This window comes from Aptenodytes patagonicus, chromosome 7 (assembly GCF_965638725.1).
Source record: "Aptenodytes patagonicus chromosome 7, bAptPat1.pri.cur, whole genome shotgun sequence".
NCBI classification, from domain to species: domain Eukaryota; kingdom Metazoa; phylum Chordata; class Aves; order Sphenisciformes; family Spheniscidae; genus Aptenodytes; species Aptenodytes patagonicus.
Window position 1 is genome coordinate 68,362,191 of NC_134955.1, and position 24,445 is coordinate 68,386,635.

Genomic DNA, 24,445 nt, shown 5'->3' on the forward strand with positions numbered 1-24,445 from the left:
TTCGCGTGCTCCAAGCAGCAGGGTAAAAGCCAGTCATTTTAACAGCAGAAGTTAAAGCTGAAAATTTGATGACCCTCCATGCAACTAAAGAGTCACATTAGTATCATTTAGGTGTTGCTCGGAGAAAGCTCTAGATGTTGGCCAAGAGAGGTACTATGGTTGTTACTGGGAAGGAGTCGTGCGAGGGTGGAATAATACGTTCTACTTTTCCCTTCTGGTGGCTGAGAGTCTCTAGCCTGTGCATGGGGAGCCAGGAGAGGAACAGCGTGCTCATTCTGCCTTTCAGCAGCACTGCAGGTTGGAAGGGCTTCGCATTCACAGTATACCTTCTGAACAAGAGTATATGTGAAAATGCAGATTCCTGAGTAGTCTAGAAATAGCTCCCTGGAAGGGATTCCCGTTTCCTTTCCTCTTCTGCTTTGACGTTAAACCTGGAGAGCAGAGTTCTCAAATCTTTCATATGTTTTCAGTTATGAGAATGAGTTTTATGGCTATGGAGGATCTGGGAATAATCCGTTCCCTAAGCATCAGTGACTGGGATGTTTAGAAAAGTCTAAGCTGAAAAGATGACTGGAATGGGACAGAATGGACAAAAACAGGAATGAGAAAGAGAGAGACATTGAGAATGGAATGAAAAAGAATAGAGGAAATTTAAGAATGCATTCAGATGTACTGTGTTTGGGAAGGGTAAAATGTGAGTCTGAAAGAAAAATCAAAGTGATGGGAAAGGGCAGGAAAAAAAAAATAAAATGGTGTATGTTACAGGAAGAAAAGAAATGAAGTCAGGAAGCAACATGGTTATAACCAAAACAACATTATGAGACTATATGATTGTATTCATTGCCTATTAATAGGATGCTGATTTAAAAGTTTACAGTAAAATGTACAGTAGAAAATATTTTCCTGTTATAGCCCTTACATTGAAGGGATGTAGTGGTCTAAGCTCTCTTTGTCCTTACAAGACTTATTTAGGGAAGATGGGATTATAGGGATTTTTGTACCTGTGGCAGAGCCACATTCTTGAGTGATTGGTATTTAGGTATTCCCCTCTCCCCTGGCCTACCTTTTATGTGATCACATAGGCATAGAGTTCTACACAACTAGGGCGATGTAGTTTAAAACAAAACAGCATTTGTAAATTAGACGTGATTGTATCAGCCTTGTAGGCAAGTTCTTTTCTTTGGGGTTTTTTAAGCTCTCTGCAGAAGACAATGTCTTTCAAACTAAAGTCTGCTTTCCTGTATTTTATTTTAAATCAGATTATTGGAAGAATTTGTAAATCATATCCAAGAATTACAGGTAATGGATGAAAGGATTCAGAGAAAGGTGGAGAAACTAGAACAGCAATGCCAGAAGGAAGCAAAGGAATTTGCCAAGAAAGTACAAGAGCTGCAGAAAAGCAACCAGGTAAAATCTGAAGAGCTAAGCTGTGCAAGTTTTAAAAGCATCACATGCTCCATTAACATTTCTTGGTACAGCGTGCTACTATTTGAGAGAAGAATAAAGAGGGTTTGATGGAAAACAATTTCCCCTGTCAAAGGGGACTTATCTGCATGTTCCATTAATGAGTGTTAGCTATTCTGAAAGTAGCGAGTCTTCACAATAGTTTAAAGGAAGACACTAAACTTTAAGCAGTTGTGTGTACTTAATTAGTGGTTCTGAGTAGTTCTGTCGTTCTGAGATACAGCACCTGGAAAGCTGACGCCTGCATTCACTATGCTTCTTGCTGAAGTAAATCTGGTGTTTCCTAAAGCACAGTAAATGGAAATCATGCGTTTTGTGTCCGTGTCTATGTTCTCCCAGGTTGCCTTCCAACATTTCCAAGAACTAGATGAGCACATCAGCTACGTAGCAACTAAGGTCTGTCACCTTGGCGACCAACTGGAGGGGGTAAACACGCCACGGCAACGGGCTGTGGAGGCTCAGAAGCTGATGAAATACTTTAATGAGTTTCTGGATGGAGAGCTGAAGTCTGATGTTTTTACAAACTCTGAAAAGGTAAGAGCTGTCAGCGGGATGAAAGCAGTTCAAAGCAATAAGCAGTACTGCCCTAATTACAAGCTGCTACCATGACTTACCATGGTCAGACTTCAAACCAGTGAGTGACTGACTTGTTAAAGTTTCATTGTTCTGAAATGTAAATTAACAACACTAGGCTGCAGATTGCTGATAAAGCATTTGTATTCAGTGATGCTTAATGTGGCAATGTTGGCATTTTTCATTTTATGAAATTATCAGAGATTTGAGAAATGCTGGGAGGGCAACTTTAGAGCGCATACAATATCTGCCTTTTTCCTTTGAACCCCTTGCCTCAGATCCACCCTGTAATGCAGAATGTTTCTGAATACAACTTCTTTGTGAAACTTTACTCTGTTGGGTCAGTCCACTGGCCTTGGATACCTTTTTGTCACAGCATGCCTTTGGGCTTTGTATAGTCCTGTGGTTATGTCTCCACCCTCTGAATTTAGAGGAACCGGGCAGGAAAACTTCAAAGAAATGTTAAAGCATTTTGTTTTTCTTATGCTTCAAGAGTATGTTCATGAAGCAAATGTAATCTGAATGGTGTGGCTAACAGAAATAAAATGAAGGAAAAGCGTCCAGCTGTCAGCAAAAGGGCACATACTAGATTTCCCTATGCACTTTGAAAGATAAGTAAAGTTGTTGGTTTGGGGTTTTTTTTTGAGGTGTCCTGAAGAATCTTCCCACTCCCCGTAAATTTTGTGCAGTAGTATGCCTGTAGTCAGGAAAAAATTACAGTATGTGGGAACAGCAAAAACTTGGTTTGCACGTTCAGCAAAAAATACGTGCTTGAAATGCAGCTCTCAAAGGACCCAAGGTTAATAGTTATCCCCTCTCTACTGAGCTGAAGGTATCTCTCAGAAAAATGAGAAACTAATCATTTCATATGGTTGTATTCCCAAGAAGTCAGTTGCATAGTGACTTTTGATTCATGGTCTGTGGATATATGGTAACTACCAGTTGATAGTTTGCCCTAATCAAAGAGGGAGCACATAAAAACTTCTCTGACTTCCTAGGAAAACAGAAAGGTTTCAACGTAACAAAAGTTCATCTGTGGGGACAGGCTTTTCCAGATCTGCATAAGCTTTTTTCTTTTTTTTTTTTTTCCCCCCTACGTAGAAATAAAACATGCGTGTTAAAAATATTTAATGGCAACATGGTAAATAATAAAGCATAAGTTAAAGAGAACTATGTGTTGTCTGCTGAAGAGTCTCATATAGAATTCAACTTTCAGTTTACTTAAAGTTTTGTAATATTTTCTGTTGGAGGATCTGAAAAAAATGGTAGATAAATACGGTAAACCTGGAAATTGGTAAACAAATTAATCTTTATAAACCCTGAAGAAGAAGAATAAGATATTCAGCAAATCTGGAGAAAGAAAAAAGTAGTAAAGGCCAGAAGTCTTGTCCCAGTCTGCAGGGGAAGCGTATGGGAACACAGACAAGATTTTCTGGATACAAGTTATCTTACTGAGACTAATTTCAGTCAAGGTGGGTTAGTACTGTTCTGTAAGTTTTTGCCTCCCAGTTTAAATAGTAAGTAGAAGTAGTGTTTATAAAAGAACCTGCCTAGACGTGCTATCACATCTTAAGGCATCTTTGAACTAAAAATAGTTCTAAAGTATGAGATAGTAACAAATTATATTCTTAAATGTAAAACCTTAATGCTTTGTCAGTGTCTTCTGATCTTCGAACTGATGTGGGTTTTAGGTAGTGTTTTGGAGGATGTTATGTTTTTTTGTACTATGCCATCCCTCACAAACGTGAGTTTTTCTTTGAGATGTTGAGGGCAGGGGGTACTGTGAAAGGAGAGGCAGGAAAAGAATTATAATGCAGTTATTTCCTAGGGAATTCATATTTTTCACAGTAGTATCAGTTCTTAAAATCTGTTGGATTCCTTTTTTTCCCTACACTCAAGTTGTTGCTTCCCACATTACTTTCTCCTAGCTGTACTGAGCAATTTCTATCTTACCATCTCTGTGAAGGTTTTTCCTTGCTGTCTTGTCCCATGTTACGTATTGTGTGTCGTCATCCTCTGAATCCTTATAATTTCCCTTGCACTGGCAGCTAACCAGTCCCTCTCCTGTACTGAAGTCTTGAAGTGAGCAAATCACTCCAGTTAAAACAATTAAACTATCAAAATGATCTAGCAGCTCATAGTGCAATAGCATTGTCCTGGGTTTAATGTGTTTACTATTATTCTTATATCCTTTTCTCCGTTTATGTTCTGTACTCAACATTATTCCATTATGCCTTTTAACTTGTTCATAAAAATATTTTGTGTTAAAATTCTCTCTTGCCGTTATTTGTCCAAGATTTTTCATTTTTTTTCTAGATATGTTATAGCCTTTAAGTTGTGTTTTACAGAATCTATATTTATTTTGGCTTAATAGTTTACAGAAGCCTGATTCAATTAAAAATGAAATATGTCCAGATTTAAGCAGAAACCATGGAGAATTGATCTGTCACGGCTTCCGTTATGCATAAGAAAAGGCCCTGAATTCAATCAAATCTAAGTTAGTTAACAGCTATTGTGTGAAGAGGAGACAAAGAAAATGTTGCGTTTGTGGGGTGTTTTGTTCTTTTTCTTTTTTTTTTTTTGTAACAGCGGTGAATAACTGCTGATCTATAGGCTATTCTAATGACATCAGTATTGATCACGATTGTTAGTTAGGTATTAAGGTTGCTCTAAGCTAGTAGAAGTAACTGCTGTTTCATTGGATTTATTTGAGGAGCGTAGCTGCTTTTGACTTAAGAGGCTATTGTAAGCTGACAGTTCAAAACATAAGCTGCTCTTAATAAACAGAATGGATATGAGAGATATGAGAGCCCCTGTTTTTGCTGAACAACCTACCTAGCGTGATGCCTGTTCCCTGTACTCTTACCTGTGTGTCTTGTTCTATTCTTGAAAAGTTTTAATCCCAACCTGCTCTAAGTGGTGGGAGAATAGGATTTCATTACTTCTTTCCTCTCACTCCACTTCCCTGGAACATGACTAACAGGAAGAATAAGATAAACTGCATGTTCTCCATGTTCTCCGTTGTGTCAATTTATAGAGGTTTTGCTTGAACGTAGTAGCTGGAGCTTTCATCACCCCCTTCGAGGTGCCTTCCAGTCACCAAGACAGCATAATAAAGCCTGTAAAACCATCCCAGAGCTGTGTCCGGTTTGGGCCAGTCAACACTATCTGCTTAAATCCACTGAACTTCAGTTGCAATCAGCTGCGTTCCCCACATTTTCACATTGGTGTTTTCTATAGTTTTAGTCAGCCTAGTGAAACAGTCACTAAGCGCTAAGTAGGTGCGCTTCCCGTGCTGATTGGTCGTGGAAGAATAAATGATAAAAGGTTTTGCTGTCCAGGACAGAGCAGAAATTTGGATGCTGTGTTAACTTCATTTGTTAGCTCTTGTATTCGTGTGACTGTTCATGTTTTGTAGATGCATGATTAACTAACTTACATCTTGATCTTTGTTTTGCACCTCAGAGTTTGTAATTTCTCATACAGCTCCCATATCTCCTTCCTTGGGAGAATGTGAGGTACTCCAACTATGCTCTGCCTTGATCCCCTTTTTCCCCTTCCTCCCCTCTCCGTGCCGAGCATTGTCATGGCTTTTTTGGATACAGCTATACAGCTAATTGCATCAATTGCAAAGAATTCCCCAGTGCTTTTCCTGACGTGTCTGAAAGGGTTGCTAGCCACTTCACTTCTGAGTTCAACAGAGATCTCTTCTGGTTGGGTGTGATTCAGTAAGACTTTTATCCTAATCCCTTGTAAAGTATAATGTTGCAGTTCAGCCAGCTCTGTGTTACAGCTATATATTTTATTCCCAAATGGAAGGGTGCAAACTTTCATGAGATTGCTCTAGCCACATTCTGATGTAATCAGCCCTGAGGAATCTTTGGTCTGCAAGCTGTATAGCTATGTTGGCATAGTGCAGTGATGAGCTATTTGTCCAGGTAGCTTAGACACCTACATAGACATGCCCAATGTGAACATATAATAAAAGACTTTTTATCATGTTTTGACCTATATAATTTTATGTTTCAAAAAAACCCAAACCCTTAAGCATCATAAAAGTACATATAGGAACTTTAAAAGGGTGATCTCTTGCACGGGTATATCAACTCAACCAGCTTTAGAAATGGGAACTACATGTATGAAAATTGGACAGTGGAGGGGGAGGAAAGGAATAGCCCACAATCAGACCTTCTTTAATAATTCTGTCATGTTTTACTCTTAACAGATTAAAGAGGCAGCTGATATTATTCAGAAACTGCATTTGATTGCACAGGAACTGCCTTTTGACAGGTAAAATTCTATCTGAACATCTTTTTTTTTTTAAAAAAAAAAAATCTTCACATAGCTATAATTTTCTGATGCTTCCCTTGCCTACTTTTTTGGTGCTTTACTTAGTGATTCATGTACCTTTTGAGATGGATTGTGTGCTTATTTCTCTCTTCTCTATTCTCGAATTTGTGTTCACACACTCATGTTGTAGGATCATCTTTACATACACATCCTAGACTGCTTAACAGACTTTTAATGGGATAATTTTGCTGTGCTGACTTAATGCTAGATTTGAATTAGATGCTTGTAGGTTTTTATGGATATAAAGCGTGTAACTTTTCTGTCGTCTTTGTGTTACATGTTTTTATTTTTAAGTAGAGTGCTTGTTACTCATGATCTGTGATGTCTGTGATTTCTCTTGTGGTGTGGATTTGAATTTAATCATGGTATTTTTGTTGTTAACAGGTTTTCTGAAGTAAAATCAAAGATAGCAAGTAAGTTATCTATCCAGTTCAATCCATATTCCTATATTTGAATTGTTAAAGATGATTAAACAAGTATGCAATACTGTCAGCATTACAGTTTTTGTCAGTGCTTGTGTTACGTAGCCTGATGGATTTTTGTGGTTATCCCCTTTCCTCTCCAGGTAAGTACCACGATTTAGAGTGCCAGCTAATTCAAGAGTTTACCAGTGCACAGCGGAGAGGCGAAATCTCCAGAATGAGAGAAGTAGCAGCAGTTTTGCTTCATTTTAAGGTAAAAACTGAGGGTTTTAATTTAAATACATAAATAAAACAACCTACGATACAATAAGTGCCTGCTTTAAGTGAACGTATTTGCATGGGCACAACCACCATATCAGATAACACGTATAACTTCAAAAATAGTGAGATGTTCCATCCGAAATCAAATGCAAGGGAATAAAAGAGGCAGATGATGGGGGATCGGAGGCAGTGTCAGTAGAGACCATTCTAAGATAATCTTTTCTTGTATGTGTGTGGTGATAAGTGACGTTACATTAAGTTTGTGACAAAAATGGATTTGAAAGAGTACACTTCCGATGAATCTTTTTTTTTTGCGATAACTTTTTCACAGGGGTTGTATTTCCTTGATTTCATTCTATACTGAAAGCATGGAGAACCTGCTTTAACATTGAGTTGTTTTGCTCCTTCCATAGGGCTATTCCCATTGCGTTGATGTGTACATAAAACAGTGTCAAGAGGTAATGCATTTTGTTTTACATGTATCTCTTTGGGTGTTGATTTATTTAGTCGTACAGATTGTTGTAGATATATTACAAAATGTGCTTCTAAAACCCTAGGGTGCATTTCTGAGGAATGATGTCTTTGAAGATGCAGCCATTCTCTGCCAGCGAGTGAATAAGCAAGTTGGAGACGTCTTTAGCAATCCAGAGACTGTGCTAGCCAAACTCATTCAAAATATCTTTGAAGTTAAACTTCAGGTATTTCAAATTTTAACGTGCTGAAGTTCATTGAGGAAACTTTTCATCCAAAAATATTATATCTAGTAATAACAATTAATGAGAATTTACAAGATTTGTAATCTTGTATGAAGATGTAGAATCACAGCTGATTGCTCTGTAACAATTCAGACAGATAATCAAGCCTATATCAAATAAAGCTGCTTGTACTCTGAATACAGTGCAACTGAAAATACTCAAATTCAATATGTAAAATTATAAGGGAATCAGTGTGTTCGTTAGCTAATTCACAAGATGTCATTGCATATTTGATTTCTTCTGTAGTCCCCCTACCAAGAATACGTCAGGAAAAGAAGTTTCGTATTTAATAAGAATCTTTAATCTGTTCATTCTTGGAATTGGGTTTCATGTGTGAGGTTAGCATTGAATAAGCAAAAATAACTTACGTTGTGAATACTGTCTCACAGCTAATGCAATGTTTATATGAAAGTCTGGAATAGTTGAAAATACTAAGTTTTCCATCCTGCGCGTCCAAAGAAGGGCAATGAAGCTGGTGAAGGGTCTAGAGCACAAGTCTTCTGAGGAGCGGCTGAGGGAACTGGGGTTGTTTAGCCTGGAGAAAAGGAGGCTCAGGGGAGACCTTGTCACTCTCTACAACTACCTGAAAGGAGGTTGTAGCGAGGTGGGTGCTGGTCTCTTCTCCCAAGTAACTAGCGATAGGACGAGAGGAAATGGCCTCAAGTTGCACCAGGGGAGGTTTAGATTGGATATTAGGAAAAATTTCCTCACCGCAAGGGTTGTCAAGCGTTGGAACAGGCTGCCCAGGGAAGCGGTTGAGTTACCATCCCTGAAGGTATTTAAAAGACGTGTAGATGTGGCACTTAGGGACATGGTTTCGTGGTGGAGTTGACAGTGTTAGGTTAACGGTTGGACTTGATGATGTTAAAGGTCTTTTCCAACCTAAATGATTCTATGACTCTCTTAAGTGTATGAAGTCAACAACATGACTATTCGTTGCAAAAAGCCATTTCCCTGTAGATGTTATTCTCCTTATAGTGTAAATATTGAGCTTGTCTTTCAACCCCAAATTTGTGTGTCAGTTTTGACTTACTATTTTATGGTAAATAATATTTTTATCCAAATATTCAGTGACAAGAAGGCTCTAAGCTTGTATCTGCTTTGTGTATGTATTATGATAAGCAAATATGTAAGCATCTCCTTTGCTTACTGTCAACTGTGGAAATGCCCCTAGGCCTCCGGTGGTTTTGATTCTTAAAAAGAGGGGATTTTGTGTTTGTTGGTCAAGTGTATTTTCAAAGCAATCTGTCTTTTGTCTTTGCTTCACACGCTACTGCTTTGTATTATTAAATAATTTTCTTCTAAAAGATGCATTTAACTCTATCTGTAGGTAATGCAAGATCTGTAAATTAGAGATTTAAAAACAAAGAATATATTAATTACCTTAAGTAAGATATACACTTTGCAGTAAACTGCGTATAATCTAGCAAGTGGTGAGTCAGACCTGTGGCTGATAGTTATTCTTCTAACAGATGTACCCAAATTTTACAGAGTTATGTAAAGGACCAGCTAGAAGAACACAGGAAATCAGATGCAGAACAGTATCTTAAGAATCTCTATGATCTATATACAAGGTACTTATATATTGATGATGAAATTATTGTTGTAGCTGTTCTCTTGTAATAGGTTGATTTATTATCAAGATGTAGAAAGAGAAGCCAAAAATGTAAACTTCTCATAAAAATTGAAAAATTTTTATGGCCATTAACCTTTACAGAGATTGCTTTCCTAAAGAAAATTTAAAATTGCCATTATTATTTTTAATGGGAAGTATTTAGTATAGTGATCTTTGAGAGTAATTTTAAAACCGTGCAAAAGCCAGTCCTCCGCATCTCACTGGCGACTTACTTGATTGCAATTGTACTGTATGTAATTAAACGTGAATTATGCAAAATTCTTTACTTAAATGTAAAGCTGCTAGAAGTCTTAATCGCAATCAGGATTCCGTTGTGCTATGTACTTTACAAACATGTAATGCTGTAATTCATACAAATTCAACCTTTTCCTCCTCTCCCCTTCTTTGTTTCTTTTGCATAAAGAACTACTAATCTGTCAAGCAAATTGATGGAATTTAACTTGGGTACTGATAAGCAGACTTTCTTGTCTAAGCTTATCAAATCCATTTTCATTTCCTACTTGGAGAATTACATTGAGGTGGAAATTGGTTATTTGAAAAGTAGGAGTGCTATGATTCTGCAACGCTATTATGATTCCAAAAACCACCAGAAGAGGTCCATTGGCACCGGAGGGTAAGTTTCTTCTGTGAAGTTTTGTAGTTTTAAAATGGAAGGGAGGCGGTAAGGGGAGAAACGTAGTATTTGCCATGTCAGAAGTACAGTGATGAACTGCAAAAGAGCAGGCTTCTAAAATGACCTACAGCTTTTTATAATTTGCTATCACTTTATGTTAACTTCTGCTAAAAAGTGTATTGCTCTCGGTACATGTGAAAGGGCATGCATGGTATTTATACGCTCATGGGAAATGAAAAATACCAGTTAAACCTATGTTTCAACTTAGGATCCAGATCCACAAAAGGACTGAAGCAAAATTAAGGTACCTAAAGCATGTATATGTGTGTATCTAAAAGCATACATTTTTTTTCACCTGCCCAGGTCTTGTGGTCCCCTCCCAAGACCTAGGAAGGGGAAAAGACCATAGCAATGTCAGTGAGAAAGCTCTTAATGAGCCCAGAAGATGCAATGGACTTAGAGAAAGGTAAAACAAGACTTCATTATCCTCAGGGTAGAGAAACTCTAATAAAGGAGTAGCGAGAAGTGGGAAAGGAAGAATTAAAACTTGTGTGAAGCAGAGGTGATAAGACTACTGCGCCTTTCAAGGAGCTACTGGGTTCAGTGTGTCAGGAATGAAAAGTGATTTGGAGAGAACAGCAGCAGCAAAGTAATTAAATGAATTAAAAAACATGAAAATTTAATTTTCTTGGGGAAAATTAAATTGATTGTAGTGACTGACTTTATGGGTTGTTTTATGCATGGTAATGTGTTGGAGCATGCTTGACTAAATCAGGACTGCTGAGGTAGTGGATGAGGATGAGAGGATTTGTGGGTGTGGATGAGATAGAAAACTCTCATTAGTGTTTTGGAAGTACAATGGGACAGAAGGTATGGAGGCTAAACTTTGTCCCCAGAGCATAAGTGCCATAGGATTCAATTGAAATTACTCTTACTCCACAATGGGGAATAGCTGGTCCCATGGTGAGAACGTGCCATGGTAGAACACAGCTGACCATGGGATCAGAGGTGGTAGTTTTGCATTTACTGGCAATTTGTTTTAAGCTTGCAAAACTGTCTTAATGCTTGCATATCCTAAACTGTGTCTTGGGTTCTGTTTTTTAAGTTAACAACTAAAATACCCTAAATCATTGTTGAATTTCAGCATCAAAATTTCCATCCATTGAAATCTTCTTTTGGTATATCTTTGTTCCAGTATTCAAGACCTCAAAGAGAGAATAAGGCAACGTACAAACTTACCGTTGGGGCCAAGTATTGACACACACGGAGAAACTTTTCTGTCACAAGAAGTGGTGGTTAACCTTTTGCAAGAAACGAAACAAGCGTTTGAAAGATGTCACAGGGTAAGTTTGCTTCCTGTGATCTCCATTAATGATATAATTTTGTGCGTGAAATTAAATCTTGAGGTTCAATTTTCAGTTGAAGTGTGATAGGAAGGACATTATTAAACAAATTAATTCTCTTTTGTATTTTTCACTGAATCGGGGTCATGGTGGAGGCTAAGGGTTTGATTTCAAATGTGGATCTAGTTGTATTTTCTGGTTTTTAATACTGTCTATTTTTGGAAGAAGTGGGGAGGGTTAAACCTATTGTCTGCATTGCTTTTCTTACTAATTAGACCCAAGACTTGAGAAGCCTTTAATGTAATTTTTTTTTCCTGCTTTAAAAATGTAGAGAAGTTCAACAGTTGTTTTCCTGTGTCAAGTGCCATTTCTTCTAGCATTAGAGAATATCACCAAGAAAATGCTGAGAGGGATAATCTTTAATGTGGTTTACCTTGCTAACCCTCTACTGTTCTTTAAATGCTTTAGTCTAACAAAAAAAAGTGTTTTCCTTCTGATTAAATTGCTGGTTTTACTGCCTGTCACTTACTGTTTGTCTGATACTTCAGTGTAAATGAAAACCCTTGAAACTTAATTGCAAACTTAAATGGTAGGGATTTTTTTATTAGCTAACTACACTGATTTCTAATAAATTTTAATGCCTTTAACATTCTAAATTAGCTTGTTGCAGAAAAACTTAACATTTTAGATATGTAGAAGTTCTAATATTTTATAAACTTAGAGGGGCCAAAGGTATAACAAAATACAGATACAGCACTGTTACCTGTACACACTGAGATGACCACCTTCCTAGTGGACATGAGGAAAAATTTCTTTACCGAAAGAGTGGTTAAACAACGGAACAGGCTGCCCAGGGAAGCGGTTGAGTCACCACCCCTGGAGGTATTTAAAGGACGTGTAGATGAGGCGCTGAGGGACATGGTTTAGTGGGCATGGTGGTGTCGGGTTGATGGTTGGACTCGATGATCTTGGAGGTCTTTTCCAGCCTTAACGATTCATGGTTCTAGTAGTGAAAGTCAGTGACTGCAAGGCAAGCACGTAGATCGTTATTTTTCTCAGTATGGTAGTTGCTAGAAGCAGTTGTTAAGTTCATGACATAAACTAACTTTTTCCAGTTGTGCACAACAACTTTTTTTCCCGTTTTCTTTCCCTGTTGGGAACAGAATTCTTCATACTTGGTCTGAAAACAATTGTATGTATTGGGGTGGAAACCAGTGCTAAATGGATCTCGGCATATAAGGAGATTTTTAGAATTACAGGTGTATAACATCTCCGTTACCACACATGCTGCTAGGGTTTTGTTTGTGGTCAGGGCAACTCGCTATGCGAAAAAGAAGTTAAATATGTCCCTGGCTAACTAATTGTGATATTTATATCACATGGCAGATGCATGCAGATACGCTGTGTGTCCCAACTGTGACTGCTTTAGGAAAAATAAGTTGGTAATTCTGAATGTAACCGTATATTGCAACATTTTGGTGTTTGGAAATTTCTGTAACGGTGTTCTGTTGTTGGGGGTTTTGTTTTGTTTTTTGGGGGGAATACAGCAGAAATCTTTGGGAGTGTTGTTACATAAATTAACTTGAATTGCAATAGTAATATTTCTTACTCCCAGCTTCATAAAGTCTTCACATAATTCCTTAAAAACGAAAGCCATATTTCTTATGTGCAAAAGCCCTGGCGCATTTTTCTTTGGAAAAGGGATTTACTGACAGGTTGCTGTCCAAAATCCCATGTTCCTTACAGCTCATGAAGGTACAGATGCTGTGCGGATATGTGGGGCATTACTTCACTTAATAAAAATTTTCATGCTCTGTTGACTCCAGCTGAACTGTGATAAATGTAGCTGAAGTTCAGTCTGTGTTATTTTTCTGCAGTACTGTGGCAGTGATAAAAGAACAGCTGCGCTGGGTGAAACTGGAGGTCCAGCTAACCCAGTGTCCTGTCTGTGACTACGGCCAGTGGCAGAAGCTTAGCAAAAAAGAAAAAAGGCAGGGCATGGATAGAATCATCTCTTTTGTGTAGCTTTTCCCAGCGTCCAGCGGTATGCAGTTTAGGTAACTTCTGAGATTACATCTGGACAATTGTGTTTTAAGGACTATTAATTAATATCTTCCTTTATTATTACTATTATTAGAAACTGTTTATACTTTTGCTTTCTGTAGCATCCTGTGGCGTGTTGGCTTCAGTTTACTTGTTAGTGCTGAAGGGTTTATTGATACTAAAGGCTGTTCCTGGATAGTTCTCTGTATGAATACTTTTAATTTAGAATAAAATTCCAATTATTCTGGAATACTTGTTATAACTTAAGCTTATATGTAGAACTGACCTTTAGGATAAATTTTTTTTTCTTTAAAGCTCTCTGATCCATCTGACTTACCGAAGAATGCTTTCAGAATTTTTTCTATGCTTGTAGAGTTCTTATGTACTGAACACATCGATTATGCATTAGAAACAGGCCTTGCTGGTGAGTATACTATTTTCTGAGAATTTCATCTCATTGGCCTTTTTGTGCAGATGATCTTTGCAGGTCCGTGCTGGGCCTTATTCATTGGCCTTGTTCAGAATGTATTGGTTAAATGAAATTCGTTTTGTGTATTTGGGAGTCCGCATTTAATGTCTTCTGAGGTGTAACTTCCATTTGGGGAATTGATGCACAGATGGAAACATGCTACTGTCTTCAAAAACGTTTGTGTCGGAAATTGGGACGTCAGCACTCCCTACCTCTTTCAGTTGTTCTCTGTGCCATAGCAGAAGAATATTTTTATATTAAGGCTTAGTGTCTTACGTTTTATAAGAATTCCATGCTTGTTTGTGTACGTATGCATTTTAAAGAGTGACAGTAAATAAGACAATTGCTTGTATTAAGTTAAAATCTTGACAGTGAGAACCTGTCTTTCCTACATGAAAGCACAAAACTTGTGTTCTGAAGAAATATTTAAATTGGCTGTTCCATTTTGCTTTTAGAAATTTTAAAAGCAAGATATTTCTATGCTTGTGGTTATTACCTGATATATAGAATACTTCTCATAGCTATATGGCACCATGGTAAGTTTTGAAACTCTAAGCCTGTGATTTAAACATTCATGGAAAAATTCTGCATATTTAAAAAATCATCATGCTGTTATAAGAACTGCGTATCATTACAATCCTAATGAAACCTTCCTTGCTTTAGGCATTCCCTCTTCTGATTCAAAGAATGCAAATCTTTATTTCTTGGATGTTGTCCACCAGGCCAATACTATTTTCCATTTATTTGACAAGCAGTTCAATGATCATCTGATGCCATTGATCAGGTACCTTATTTTGATTAGCGTTTCCTTTGTGAATGGTCATTTTTGGTGAAGAAAGCAATTTTTTTCATGCTTCATGTCTGTTAAGAGGAGTTTATCGCTGGAGCGGTTCAGCTAGATGTTGTGGGGAGATAAAATGCTGTAATGAGAGGGAGAAGAAGGGAAGTTAAACAAATTGGTACCTTGGAGAACTAACGGGAGAGAGGGGGCTCCAAGACTGTTGATAGGAAGGAGAGACAAGTTGCTCCTTAGAGACCTCACTGCTGCATTACAGGCCAGGACTACAGGGGGTTTGTGGCTGCACCTGGGGTTGAGCTGGCAATATCAGGGCTGCTGAGATTCCTGGGGTACCTCACAGGCTCTGCAGAGGGAGCAGCTGGCCATGCCTTGGGAGCCACATGCGAACTGCATGACAGCTGCATGTTGTTGGGAGCCACGGGTTGAATACACTCGAGGTAGAGCGCACTGATGTGCTGTGAATTAGTGCACGCGAAAAGCTGGTTTTGCTCGCTCACCTGCCAGGGGCTGGCAGCAGCTGAGAAGAGGCACTGCTCAGCAGGCACGATACTGCCTAAAGTGTATTACAGACCTGCCCATCAGCACTCAGCAAGTCCTGCCCGGGCTCGGGTGGCTGTTCAGGCTGTTGATTTGTTGTTCTGAAGCCGGCTAACTCCATCTAAACTAGCCCTTTCTGATGGGGTGGGAAGCGTTCACAAAATCCGGTTGTAAGTAGCAGACCCAGCAGGGAAATTTTGTTTTGATATTTTAACACTGTCACCCACCCAACCCTTTATACTGTTGCAGTTCTTCTCCTAAATTATCTGAATGCCTTCAGAAGAAAAAGGATATCATAGAACAAATGGAAGTGAAGCTGGATATGGGCATTGATAGGCAAGTAGAGATTTAAACTTTCTGTTAATCGTTATTCTTGTAAAACTCCTTTGTGATGTGTGTTAGCTTTCCTTTTAAGGATGAGTTATTTCTGAACACAAAAGTGATTATTTTTTAATTTTTTTTTTTTTTTTACAATCCATAAGTATGCATTATTGTGCATAGGAAACTTAGATTTTGTTTGTTTAGAGGGTCATGTTTTCCATGGCAGATTTCTGACCCATAAATACTTCTGCAAGGGCATTAGAGAATTTTGGTTATGTTGAGAGAGTGCAATAATTCAGTTTTACCTTACTGTCTCAAACTACTTTTCTCTACTTTAAAGGAGGGGGGAATGATGATTGAAATAGGTTAAAGACTTGCAGGATTTCCATTAGGAACAAAGTTTGACAAAAATAGGTTAGATGATTTGCTTGAATCTGTGCAGTGCTATGGATTAGACCTAGTCATAGAAGCCTGTAGACCTGGAATAATTTTGATTCTGACATTGACTTGCTTTGAGGTTGTGACTGACTCATTTAATCTCTCCACCCCCCCACCCCCCCCCATCTCTCCAAATAAAAATGAGGGGACAGCTATAAAAATTGTAAATTAAAATCATAACTGTTTTGCAGCAGAGGAAGACTGCAAACTAACAAGCTTAATATTAGGAAATGGAGCGGTTGTGTGATGCCCTACTTTGGTCCGGGAAGCATGTAGCGTTCCCATATTTCAAGGTGGCATTAGTCAACTAAGAACATGTAACCTAAGCTTTCTGTGCCTGTTTTCTCTCTGCAGTAACAGAAATAAGCCATCCTGTGGGTAATGAGGGCTACTCTGGAAATTATTATTGAGGTTTTTGTAAGGATCACACCATACTGGAGAGGGATGAGAAACAGCACTGTATAGGAAAAACAGGCATTGCATTTGTGTCCTGCTGGGTACTTTCTGCAGAGGGATGAGGAAGAGATTTGATACATTATTTGCACCTGCATTTTCTGCAGGTGCAAAAAGAAAGGTGGAGATAGAGGATGTGTAAGCGGCAACTGAGATTTTAGCTGCTCCTGCTGGAAGTGACCGTAGAGGTTTAAACACAAAGTTTGAAATACTTGAACTGTTGAGGCCATAAGCTTAGATCTAGACAGACATATGTCAGTCATCAGCATTAGAATAGTTTGTAACTGTGTAAAATAATTAATCTCTTAAAAGTGATAGCAAGACTTAGGAGAACAAGTCCCTGTTGGAAAACGGTACATTCAGAAGTTTGTGGATGGAGACTTCGAAACCATTTGTGCTGCGGCACATATAAAAGAGAGATTAGCTTTGAGATGAATGTTACACATAAAATGTGTTTGTATGCCTGCTTAACATGCTGCTTTGTGGTGCCACTGATGCTGTTGAGAATTGATTGTCTTGCTTAAAGGAATGATCTAGTCTAAAAAATAAAAGCAAATTTCTAAACGTTGATGGCTTCAACATTATGCAATCTGAAAAAGTCCAATAGCAGCTTCTTGAATGGCATTCATAGCAATTGTCTACCTCTGTAAAAGTGATTTATAGCCAAACAAAATTAGTTCAACTGGTTTTCTTTCAGTTTGTATTCTGTGTAAACAGCCTTCTGGGAGTATTTATTGAAAATGGGAATTGAGGAGAATGCAAGATACAATTTCTTTAAATTTCTGTTGGTATGTGGATTGTTGAATGAAGTACACCTGAAATGCAAGTCAGCAATATGCGTAGAAAAAGTTCTTTCCCTCTTTGGATACATGTATTCTTCTCCCCTTCAGCCCAGCTTGAATCCTTCAAGGCCTGTAATGGCCTTGACTGTATTTTCTTGGGGGAGGTTGGAGGGGTGAGGAGGGTGTAGAAGGGGGGACGGGGCGGGGGGGGAAGGAGAGAGAGAGGGAGGTTCCTGGCAAAGATAGGCACTGAGAGAGGTATGCAGCCTCTCGGCTGCTTTGCTGTTTGACCTTTGGTTTGGACTTAAAGTAAACCAGAGCCTTGACCTTAGATAATGTTCTGAAAAGATGAAACCTGTGAGGGAGAAATAAATGACACTGTAAAACTCTATTAGATTTCTGAAGACAAGAGAAATACCAAGCTCTGGCAAAGGAAGAGGTTTTGTTGTGTGTTTGGGGGGTTTTATTTTGTTGTGTCCCCCCCCCCTCATTTTCCAAGTGTTTTCTGATGCTTCCTTCCGAGTAATACGCAATGTGATCTAATTCAGCTAAAATCTTTGGAATGCTTCCTTTGGCTTTCTGATTCCCTCCGCATTGAAGAATGCTATCCAGTTTCTCTGAAGGGCTGGACTTGAATGGATTACCTTACAATTAACGTGTCCCCTTTAAAACCAGCTGGCCAGCGTGCTGTGTGCTGTGCTCCGAGACACTGAACTTGGAGGAAAGAGTTTTAGGGTTGTTGGGGGTTTTTTTTTGGCTGATTCTCCTTTTTCTAACCGCTTACATAAAATCAAGCGTATCTTCTCTATAGAATTGCATTGCAACTTCAGAAGAGTCCGTATGTGTGTGCGCGTGTCTGTTAAATGAATTATTTCCTTTGACATGTCCTAGCACCGCTTGCTTTTTATAATAAATGTTTTGCTTTTAGTGTATCTTCTGTAGATTGCTCAAATGTTAGGTAGTTGGGGGGGTTTTCCTCACTGCTTTATGCTGCTTACTTTTGTATAGAATCATAGTAGTATATGTAAATATAAAAATCAAGGAAATTAAAATATTCCCTTCAAAACACAATCTGTATTTGTAACTTTAAAGGACACTGAATTGTATGATCGGACAGATGAAGCACATCTTGGCTGCAGAGCAAAAGAAGACAGATTTTAAACCGGAAGATGAAAACAATGTTTTGATTCAATATACTAATGTAAGTAAACGAAGTCCCAGCTCATCAGTATAGCTTCAAATGCTCATGAGTGTTATCAGGTACAAGATATTCCTTACCAACATGCATTAGACAACACGTGCATTTGATTAATTTACTTAGCTATGCCATTTTGCACTAAGCACCTCCAAACTCAGTTGTGAACTATTTTCTCAAGCTGAAACGGAATGTTAGCAGTTTTCTATCTAGTGTCAGACACAAATCAGTAGGTGCTGGACGAACTGTCACATTCTTTCCCCTCCCAAGAGGCCCAGATTTGGAACAAGGTTTTTAGCTGATAATTAGCTTTAAGCTATCAGTTTCAGAAAATCAATTATCAGGTACTCTCTAGTTGCTGGGTGCTTTTTCCCCTTAGAATGGCAGGAGCATGACAAAGCAGCAGGGGTATGGCATGAACATTTTTTGCTGCAGAATGTTGTCTCTACTGCCGAATCTGTCTGAATCCCAGCCTACGGGCTGCTGAGAAGCTGTAGTGCTGGTTTACATTAGGCTCTTGTTAGGGAACAATGCAAAGAGGAGTAGAGAACAAACTACAGTCAATGGGAAGAAGTGAGAGCATTGCCTGAATACCTGCAGCCAGGTGGGAATGGGAAAAGTGGAGCAGTAGGACGTAGTCTGGTACTATGTGGGAAGGGTGAAGATGCCTGCATGGCTGTTAATTTGGGTTTATAATTGCAGCTGACAAGAGGTTTTTAATCACTTCCCCCTCCCCCTCGCCTTGGTTGATCATTGTTTGAATTAAAAGCCCAAATTAAACTGTTCTATTCTGAACTGATGTGAGCTATAACTGAATTGAATAGTCTTGCATCCATCTTTCCACTTGCATTTTTGCATCTTTATGTGGCAAATAAAAAACTCTTGGAAAATTATTAATTGGAAAATCACTAAATTCAGTGACATGATGTGGGAAGTTTAAAGACTTACTGACTGATGTTCAGCTTATGATGTGGAAGCCACTTTGAGAAGAACAGATTTCTAGAAAGTAAGTTACCTAATTCTTTTTTTTCTTTTTTTTTTTATTTAGGCTTGTGTTAAAGTCTGTGGCTATGTTAGAAAGCAGGTGGAAAAGATTAGAAATTCTATGGATGGCAAGAATGTGGACACAGTTTTGATGGAGCTTGGAGTTCGTTTTCATCGACTTATCTATGAACACCTACAGCAGTATTCCTACAGTTGCATGGGAGGCATGTTAGCTATTTGTGATGTGGCTGAATATAGGAAGTGTGCCAAAGACTTCAAGGTAAGCATGTACGGGTTGGTGATGTACAGCCCTGTCGAAATTAGTAGCAGGACTCGTATTTTTAATCAGACACTTTTTCTTCGTAAAAATAGTTTGTTTCTGTTTGAACATCACCATTTTGTATATTGATGTTATATATTCTGTTAATATACCAGCAGTTCTTTATCATGTCCTAAAGAGGAGTTTCCTGATACCATTTTATTGCTTGCAGGCTGTGTGTGTATACCGAAGAGGTACTGAGTTTGCATTATTATGTGTTCTGTGTCTAACTTTGCATGTGTGCATATCTCCGTACAGATGTATAGGTACATGTGTCTATTTATGCACACATGAGGAGAGAATGATGGATGTAAATCCTCTGTAGGGAGGAAGTATTTTGAGAATCTAGGTGGACATTGTGTCACAAGAGTTCAAGCAACTCTAACCCTTAATATCTGTCTTTCTGTTTTTCTCTTAACCACAGATTGCGCTGGTGTTACAGCTCTTTGATACCTTGCATGCACTTTGCAATCTTCTGGTTGTAGCCCCGGATAATTTAAAGCAAGTTTGCTCAGGAGAACAACTTGCTAATCTGGACAAGAACATCCTTCACTCCTTTGTTCAGCTGCGTGTTGATTATAGGTCTGCTCGTCTTGCTCGTCACTTCAGCTGAGAGCATGGAAAGAAATGTTGTACCTTTGGGCAAGCCCTCAGTTGTTAGAAAGCGCAGGGAATGATTTCTTACCAAACCATGGTTGTAACTTTTGTGAGATAATGACTGTTCAGAATAAAGCAGCAGCCATATTTAAACATGATGATATAGAAGGCGAGCAGGTAAAAATCTGAATGATATTTTGTGTAAGCTGAAGTTCTCCTGGTGAAGAATTTTGCAAATCTACTTGCTACTGATTTTTCTTTTTTTTATTGGAAACATGTTGGTGTAGGAAAGCAAGTGGTGCATTGAAAGTATTTTAGTCTTCAATATTGAATTATCAGATACCATTTGTTAGACTTGAACTACAGAGCATAGCGTAGGTAATGGATTACATAGAATAGACCAGTGTAAAAACATTCTCCATCAATTTTAATGACTTAGACTTCAGCACAGCTAATCATAATCAAATTATCTTTGATTGGTGTTTCTAAGTAATTTCTTTCATTTAAAACGTTATCCTGCTCAATGTAATTTCTTGCTCTAATTAATTAGCTTGGAATTTCTTTGAGATGTAGGAGTAAAAGCAACACTATCCCAGAAAGATGTAATTTATTCATTGTGTAGCATTCTAAACAGAACTGAAGTGGTGAAAAGTTTTGGGGGTTTTTTTGGTTCTTTGGCACCTAATAGTCGAGGGCCCACCGGAACGTACTGGCATTGTATGATCTGACATTATTGTTTCTGTTTGATACCAGCACACTGAATTTTATATATGCTCCTAAAGTAAATGCAGCTGCCTTGCCTAAGGCGTTCTTATTACACGGTGAAGGTGCCCATTGTTGGGTTAATACAAGAGACCTTTCTCCCGTCTCTTGTTTTGTATGTAAATAAATCCAAATTCTAACAAAGTGAAAGGGTAAAACGTAGCCCAGTTTTTCACATGTGGGAGAAATGGACAGCGGCTCTAGCAAAAACCTCGAGTTGAAAATTCCTGTGCTGAAGATAATTGATCCTCAGTGCCTGAGCAATATAAAATGTTGAAGTGCGCGAAAGCTGCTCTTCCACTGATCATAATTTTAATATTGGAGACAGGCTACTTTTGTGTCCGTTACGCGCCAGCGTTTATTCAAGGTGTTTCTGAGGTGGACCCACAGTGTGCATATAGTGAATTGAAGCAGCAGTGGCGTTTGAAACATCTGGGGTAGCTTTTCCACAAGCAGTTGAAAATTGTTGTAAATAGACCTTTGTTCAGAGTGAGCTCTTGTGGAAAACAGGCTGGAACTGCCGTGGTTTGTGTCTTCAATCTGACTTACATCATCCCTGGACAAATCATCTGTAACACTTTATTTCTACTGTGGGCTCAGCGTACGTTATGGAAACTTCTTTCTCTCCCATCTTCAGAGCAGCATTTCTATAAATTTACTCTGTGGGTCGGTTAAAAAAAATTATTTTCCTCTTTTGTTAATGAATTCCCAGGTGTAGTCAATATTGACAGACTTGCGTGGAACTTCTCTTGGTTAATTGAGGTTTTTCTGCTTCATTTTATATTTAGCAGACCATTATATCAGTAAACAAGAGAACGGATGCCAGGCTGTCTCAAAGTATTTGGGGAGACTGGCTGCTTTGTTGAGCTGCGTAGCTCTATGCCTTGGCCATGGCAAAGCCACAAAGAGTTTTGGACACTGGAGGAGGCACATGCTTGTACTGCTGCCATTTTTTTTTCAAAAGCTCTGATGTGAATTCAGATGATACCTCTCTGTTACCTCTGTAACTGAAAGCCAACAATTTTAAGGCTGTGGTTTTCTTAACCAGTACAAAATCTTTCTACAAAAAAGTGTCAATTTGTAAACACTTCAGAACAGTGAACATCATCTTAAGACTGCAGATCACAGAAGTGCTTCAGAACTTGTTGTATGATTGTTTGAATTATTTTAAGGTTGTATGAAATGTATTTACCATATTTCTTGCTTTATTAGCTGTGTTTTCCATGCATATGCTCAGTGCAGTATTTTCATTATGCCTGTTAACAGGAGGCAGCAAAAAGTAGGTGAATACTTAAACTTAGATATGTGAACTCTTCCTCAATAAAAAGAATTCCCTGCAGACACTTTTTTCATTTCATTTCCATGTTCTTCAAATATCTTTATACGCAATTGTATAAGCCCTTCTATTTAAAAAAAAAAAAAAAAAAAAAGAATAAAAGTAATTTTACTGACCAAATTTATCACTGGTGTGAGCTTTCCCTTTCCCCTTCCTTTAAAAAAAACCTCCCTATGCACACACTGAAAGAGTTTCTATTTCTAGAGAAGACTACGTTGTCAGTAAGTTTACTTTACAATACAAATTGGATTGGGATGGGGCGGGGAACTATAATTTTCACACATTTTTAAGTTTAGAGCTCTTATAGCATGTAATTTGGGAAAATATTTCCAGTGGCTTCTGAATACAATAAAGTACTATCCAAAAGACGAATATGCCTTTTAATGTTCATGTAATGAGTTAAAGTATTGCCTTTCTAATGTTCGCTCTGAGAACATAGGCATTTGACAGGCTGGCAGCCAAATGAATGCCCGAGAGGAAGCCTGTATGTGTGTGTGTAATTATGCTGTCTACAATTGGTGAAAATGGCTTTGCAGTTAACTGTTGTAGGCTGGAAAATCAGCTGTGTTTTTGCAAGTCCTATAATTTATTAACGTGATTTGGTATTGTATTCTGTTTGCGTATGCACAGAGGGCAGGAAGGAGTTGGTGTTCTGTAAGAATACTCTTCAACACAAAAATATAAAAAACTGGGAAATGGAAGTGCCTGGAAAAATAAGATTTAGATATTTAGAAATAAAGGGTAAGAAGTGAAGAAGACATGAACTAAAAGGATATGGAGAACAAGCAGTTTTAAGTGAAGTAGCATAGCACATGGGAGGAAGAGGTTAAAATGTGATTAATAGAAACCCGACGTACACATCCACCTAGGAGGATAAGCAGGATTGGAATTAAAATCTCTTCACAGCCACATCCCACCCTGAAATGAAATGAGCCTCTAGAGGAGGGGGACTGGCTAAAATACTTTGGCGTGGAGCTGTTCATCTTGAAACTGCTGGATTCAACAGGAAGAGGCCATCCACACACGAGTGTAAATCTGCTGTGAAGGATAGGTAGTGATGCTGTGAACGTGGGCTCTGCTTATCTCCACTGTGAGGAGTAGAAATGCATCAGCAATGTGCAGGCTGATTGGTGGGAAGGAGAATTTGCCGGAGCTGAGCTTATTTTATTTTTTTCTTCTTCGAAGACTACAGTGATCTGGAGAAGGGTGACACTTGACTTGAGAACGGCACGGTATTGAGAGGTGGCAGATCAGTTTCTCTCGCAATCAATAAGAGAACTTGGGTTAGGTTTTGTTTTGGGTTTTTTTTTTTTCCTCAGCTTTTACAAAGTCATTTTAAATCACTGGTTGCTTCAGTGTTCAGCTGCCACAGATAACTCGCCATTTCAGTTGCCTAAGGAGCAATCCTCTGCCATCTTAGCTGGTGCTGGGGTGTTGGGACTGAGTGTTGTCTGAATTGATTCCTCCATTTCTGTAGGAAATGTTGCAAATATGTGGCAAAAATGCTGCATCTTACAAAGTGCCCTGAAGAGGGAGAGGCCTGTTATGTTCCTTCATGGGTCCAGTACACATTGGCCTGTTCTTCAGAAGCTCGTAGTTCAGGTTTCTCAAGTCAATATGTGCATGTCAGTAAATTTAATATACTCAGTTTTCGATGTCATGGCATATTCCAAAACAGAGGGGTGCTCTTTGGGTTAAGTTTTCATGGCAATAACTCTTAATTTGGATTAGCACTTGGGTTGAACCAGTCATGGATAGGGAAACCAGGCTGAGGTGATGGTTTGTCCTGTACGAAGGAAGCAGATATCTAAATAATTGCTTGTCTAATTTTAGATGCAGGTAGCAGCTCTTCTCCTTTGCACTTGTCCCAGGAGCAGTAGGGAGGATAAGCCAGCACCAAAAGCCACTCTTCTAGAGGACAACTGAAAGGTAGGAGCACCTTTCCTGTCCTCATGTTCTGCTGGATATTGGCTTCAAGGCGTTACCCACCACC

The 24,445-nt window shown here is 38.6% G+C and overlaps 1 protein-coding gene across 2 annotated transcripts in view; it reads left to right on the forward strand.

Moving 5' to 3' along the window:
* EXOC5 (exocyst complex component 5) overlaps positions 1–22,455 on the forward strand; it is a 29,920-nt gene extending 7,465 nt beyond the window's left edge. The window contains exons 3-19 of one of the 2 annotated variants that reach the window (XM_076345689.1): positions 1,260–1,407; positions 1,804–1,998; positions 6,263–6,327; positions 6,772–6,800; positions 6,953–7,062; positions 7,484–7,528; positions 7,628–7,768; positions 9,317–9,399; positions 9,865–10,074; positions 10,343–10,378; positions 11,270–11,417; positions 13,776–13,884; positions 14,593–14,713; positions 15,515–15,601; positions 18,352–18,460; positions 19,503–19,718; positions 20,182–22,455. In XM_076345689.1, coding sequence (XP_076201804.1) covers positions 1,260–1,407; positions 1,804–1,998; positions 6,263–6,327; positions 6,772–6,800; positions 6,953–7,062; positions 7,484–7,528; positions 7,628–7,768; positions 9,317–9,399; positions 9,865–10,074; positions 10,343–10,378; positions 11,270–11,417; positions 13,776–13,884; positions 14,593–14,713; positions 15,515–15,601; positions 18,352–18,460; positions 19,503–19,718; positions 20,182–20,370 — 2,041 coding nt within the window. In that variant the 3' untranslated portion in view covers positions 20,371–22,455. The remainder of the gene's footprint in view (positions 1–1,259; positions 1,408–1,803; positions 1,999–6,262; positions 6,328–6,771; positions 6,801–6,952; positions 7,063–7,483; positions 7,529–7,627; positions 7,769–9,316; positions 9,400–9,864; positions 10,075–10,342; positions 10,379–11,269; positions 11,418–13,775; positions 13,885–14,592; positions 14,714–15,514; positions 15,602–18,351; positions 18,461–19,502; positions 19,719–20,181) is intronic. The other variant, XM_076345690.1, reaches the window with a different exon arrangement.
* Positions 22,456–24,445: the final 1,990 nt, after the last annotated feature.